Genomic DNA, 5000 nt, shown 5'->3' with positions numbered 1-5000 from the left:
AAGACATCAAACAGATCTTTCTATCCATTTCTAGCCTCGTAACGTGCAGTAAGAGTCTGATACTATGTCTTCACAGACAACGAGAGATGAATATTTGAATAACGTGCAACATAAACGTAGCCTGCGCGATGGAAAGTACACTCTTTGTATTCCATTGCGTGTGGCTTGAGATGACAACCGACACGAAGCTCTTTTCCGTTGGTCCCGTGAACTGTATCAGAGAAAAGGAACTAGGAAATGCTATTTGCTATTTTCATCACAACGAAGTCCAAGCAACGGGGCGGATGACACGGATGTGTGGGTTATTGCAGTGTCGCTCGTCTGCTGTCGCACCATAACCTTCCAGGACACTGTAGGTAGCTTCTTTATGCTACGACTGTGGTGCTATGGCAGCTGTTGTTCGGCTGAGATGTAAATAAACGAAGACAGTTGCAGCCACAACGACCAAAAAGCAACAGAACAGAATCAATTTTCCGCAATATTCTCGGAGGATTAGCGTGCCGATTGGCGGTTCGCGAGTCGGAGCTGTGTCACTCATTCGAAGTTAACATGTTTTGCTCCCCTGGTTTCCTCTGCGGGTAGAATGCAACATTGCGTGTCCGGTCCTGTGTGAGATAATGAGAAAACTTGCCATTTTGCCATGTGCATTGTTTATGGGCTAATAATTCGTTTAGTCGTAACGCTAGCTCTTCACTATCAGGATGTTAACCGTTACACTTAAAGAGCATGGACTGAACTCATGACTGTATTCCCTCATTCCCTCTGTACGCTGCTACAGGTGAAGGTGTTATTGATGGTAAGAACATTCCCTCGGGATATACACTTACCTGCTAGCAGGTACATCACTCCGGTCACCAGAACTGCGCTGATTTGTCGCTGACAAACACCAAACGCGCCAACCAGGGCCGCACTACCGAGAATGATCAGGCACACTAGCGAGCAGGAAATCGATAGGTTCTGCATTCCTGTTGTCGTCGTCGTCGTCGTCGTCGATCGGCCGATGGGTTCGTTTGAAGGTGATGCAAAACAGGAGATGCGAAACGTTGCATCCACGTAGGCACAAAGGGTATGGACAAAGAAGAAGCAGCATAAAAATGAAACGAACTTTATTAGTAGTTTCCCGGTCCACGTCCTACTGCGATGCATTGCAGCATCTTGGTTCGTGGTAAGCTTAGAGTAAAAGTAAAGTAGAATTTCAAAATGAAAACCAAAAAGAAAGCATTGGTGCCACCGATGGTCGGAGCTATGGATCAGCCGGATGGAAAGAATTTGTAATGGCAAGCGTCGAGAGCAGCCGGGAATTGAAGAATCGAGTGCAGAACTGCAGCAAACTTAAAAGCACAAGCTCAAAGGGAGAAATACCATCGAACGAGCGAAAAAAGACAAAAAACACGTGAATGCATATGATGAGATCATAGGATGACAGGAAATGCAATGCCGCAGCCAGCACCAAGGCACTAGAAATGGTTGGCTCTTATGAATGATGTTTGTCAAGCATGGTGCATAGTTCCAATGGAGACCAATGGCAATGCCTGTGCCACGTGATCGATCGATGATGGTTGCCTTTGTTGCGCTGATATGTCGTAGCTCTTCTGACATCTACTTGCACCACTTGGCCCTATATTGTGCAGCTGTGGCTTGTGTTTGCTCGAATGCTATTACTGCTGCTACTGAAATCCGTGCAGCCGATGTAACTGAAAGTTTGCTGCTGTTTGAGCCCTAGAGTGTAACTATTTTTAAGCATGATAAGCAATGTTAACACTTAGATTACTTTCCACGGAAGCGCATAATCCGCAAAAGTCCTACTAAAGTAATTAGTTTAGCGCTGGTGCTCAAATTTAGCTGATATGCAAACACGGTTTACAATCATATAGTAGAAGTAGTACTGTAGATTCCAATTGGTGACAGCAATCCTGATTAAATGTGATTAGGAAGAACGAAACCCTCTCCCCAAGTATAGGATAGTAGAGGAGCTTTTATCGAGTAGATAGGGTGGTGGGGTACTAATATGGTCAAGTGAAGGTCCAAATTGTACCTACTTAAATGCGGATGTAAGGTGGCCTGGGACTCACTGTGTTGCCAATCGGCCCTCGCGTCCTCATCGTTGCCCTGGGCGCTTTCCATCGTGCCGGCCAGATAGTTGACGCACTGTTCCACCTGCGGGAACCCATCCCTCGACATGGTTCGGATCTCTTCCGCCGTCAAATCGATGCACAGGGTCCAGATGCCACCGTTCATTGGCACCAGAAAGACACCGGCCCGGTTATCGGTGATGACCGGCGATGATGAGCCCTTGCCCTGACCACCTCCACCATGTTGCTTGTGGTGCACGTTGGTTTGTCCTGTTGTTACATTAGTTTTTTTTTAGTTTAAGAAGGAAAAATGTGAGCCCTTTACGCCCCCCCCCCACATCGATCGATTAACTATTGGATTATTACCTTTTCCTTTGAGAGGGATCTTGGCCGCCCGACCGTCCAGGTACCAGTGCAGTTCGATGGCCGTTTCGTTGCTGATCCGATCGAGACTGCTCCGGTCCCAGGACACGTGCTCCCAGTGATCGGTCATGATGGCGGCACAGAGCATGGCCGTTGCGCTCGAGGTCATCAGCAGCGTCAGAAAGAGGAACAGTATCGGTGGTGGGATGGAGCAGCAGCTACCATTCCCCGATGGGGTCTGCTGAGGACGGTGTCCCAATCCGCCGGCGGTGGCACCACTCGCCGTCGTGCTGATGGTGGTAGTGGTCGTGGTCGCTGCACCTCCCTGTCCACTGCCGGTCATGACCGTAGTAGTGGCCGATGAGTGTTGCTGCTGGTGCATACCACCGGTACCGGTACCGAGCTGCTGGTAGTAGTAGCAACTGTCAATGCTGGGCGATTTGTCCGCCCGTCCGGGATGGTGTCCGCTGCCCGCTAGATGGTTCGCACCGTAACCGAGCAGACTGTTGTTGTTGGTATCATTAGCACCGTTCACACCGGACAGCAGCAGGGGTGCATCGTAGTCGTACTGCAGATAGCCGTGCTGCTGCTGTCGCCGTTGCGTCGTCGATGTTTGATACTGTGTTGCATGCCCGGTGTCAGTGCCTCCAGCAGCACCACCACCACCACCACCACCTCCGCTATCGCCCGATCCTTGATAGCGATAGTAGGAGTTGTTCCGGTGTATGACCGGCCAGCTGCGGGTGGTAGACTTATTTCGCGAGTATGCGTTGGCCGTGATGGTGCTGCTGGTGTTGCTGCTAGTGGTCGTCGTGTTCGTCGTCGTCGTCGCCGTCCTTGTCGACGTACCTTTCGTCCTGCCTTCGCTACTGAGCTCCACGACGGGCTTGGCGGTGTCCGGGTCTTTCGATGCAGTTTGGAAAGGTGTCGCAATCTCACTATCGGTCGCGGTCGTTTCCGCAGATTCAGCGTCCAACGATTGTGATGGTGGCGGCGGTGTCGGTGGCTGAAGAGGGGCTATTATCGGTGGTGGCTGTGGGATCGGTGTGATCGTGTAGGTGGTGATCGTTGACGTTTCCGGTAGACAACCGGCGGTCACGGTGTACTTGCAGCCAGCCGCTTCGGGTTTTACGAGTCATAAATCGGCTGTCTGTTTCTTCATTTTGTCCTTTTCGATCGAAATGCCGGTGGATCAGTTGTGGTTGAAGCTTCAGCGTTGGATTGACTAAGCCCGCTGGCCAAACTAAAGCGAACAATAAGGAGAGAAAGAGAACAGAGCAATGATTCCTTTAGGCATCTTACTGTTTGGAAGCAACTGAAAGACACTCTTCGTAATCAACGATCGGATAATTACCCTCCGTCCGATTGGGCATGATATGGGCAAATTCAATTTGCAGCTGGCCACTGCCGCCAATCAATGAACTTAATGGAATTAAGATAAAATACATCCCCAACGCGATCACGCTCGGGTTCTCCATTTCTATTCATTTATATATATTTGAGCTCAATTCACATCGTACAGCGACGCTTATCCAATGCGCTCTCTCCGTGTGTTAGCATTTTTCATTTGATAAGAGTGACCTGACGAGATGGCGCCGTTGGCCGCCGGTGCTGGTGGATGTCGTGTTTCGGGCGCCAGACGGCTTCCGTTGGAAATGTTTACGACTGTGAGTTGAAGCTTTCGTGTCTAGTGTCGCGGGCACCACGAACGTGATGCTTTGGCTTCAGTAAGCTTCCTCCGCACAGTAGTCCGTCGCGCTGGAGCCACATGGCATCCAGAGCTGTTGTGGCAATGGAGGCGCACGGCACGATAATGGCCGCACGATGCGATAAGGTCGCTTCGTCTCACCCCCGATAACTCTCTGCTTTCAGTTGAGCCAAGGCGGATGCATGCTCCTTTCAGACGCCAGGCGAATGAGTGAGTGGCAGCATCTCACCGAAGGACATCGCGCCAAGGATAATGATAACACGGAATTATGTGGCTTGAGCGGGAGCAGCACTAGCAGTAGTATTAGTGGATTTATACTAATTAATACTGTGTTTGTTGCTGCGCTCGCTATAGCGGTGCGATACGCGTTGACCGCTGTAAAGCACAATGTATCTTGCTAATGGGTAGACTCTGTAATCAAAATCCTTAATTAGTTTTTTTTTATTGCGAACGGAAGCGTGCGGTCTCGCTGTTACTGTTTTGGGCACTAATTGGACGGATTTCGGAGAGAGAACGAGTAAGTGAACATTATCATAACTCGTCTCGTCTCATGAACTCGACTCATTCGTCTTCGAATATGCTTTTCCGTCTATCTGAGGCGTGTCTTAGTTTAAGTACCATCTACTATAACGTTCCTGAATTCACAACGACTGTTTAACTTGCGTTTGAAATGAAAATCAAACAGTTCTTGTCTCGTTCTCAAAGTCCTCAAAAACTCAAATTGGAAGTTTTTGTTCCGCTTGGGTGACATTATCCATCCATCGGATAAAGGATAACGCAAACGACCTTCGGCCATCCTAAAGATCATGAATTTTAATAATTATGCATTGACTACTGCGTAATGTGTCTCTGATTTG

At 49.2% G+C, this 5000-nt stretch overlaps 2 protein-coding genes across 3 annotated transcripts in view; one reads left to right on the top strand and one right to left on the bottom strand.

Moving 5' to 3' along the window:
* The window catches only part of LOC126570219 (protein NASP homolog), a 15549-nt gene that overhangs the window by 2336 nt on the left and 8213 nt on the right, over positions 1 to 5000 (top strand). The gene's annotated exons all lie outside the window — the stretch shown is intronic.
* The window catches only part of LOC126570220 (uncharacterized), a 10985-nt gene that overhangs the window by 1772 nt on the left and 4213 nt on the right, over positions 1 to 5000 (bottom strand). The window contains exons 3-5 of one of the 2 annotated variants that reach the window (XM_050227806.1): positions 2439 to 3678; positions 2040 to 2342; positions 828 to 965 (exon numbers count right to left, since the gene is read on the bottom strand). In XM_050227806.1, the coding sequence (XP_050083763.1) occupies positions 828 to 965; positions 2040 to 2342; positions 2439 to 2817 (820 nt within the window). In that variant the 5' untranslated portion in view covers positions 2818 to 3678. Of the gene's footprint in view, positions 1 to 827; positions 966 to 2039; positions 2343 to 2438; positions 3679 to 5000 lie in introns of those variants that run through there. The other variant, XM_050227805.1, reaches the window with a different exon arrangement.

Source organism: Anopheles aquasalis, chromosome 2 (genome assembly GCF_943734665.1).
Source record: "Anopheles aquasalis chromosome 2, idAnoAquaMG_Q_19, whole genome shotgun sequence".
Lineage (NCBI taxonomy): Eukaryota > Metazoa > Arthropoda > Insecta > Diptera > Culicidae > Anopheles > Anopheles aquasalis.
This window is presented reverse-complemented; position numbering and strand designations above follow the sequence as displayed.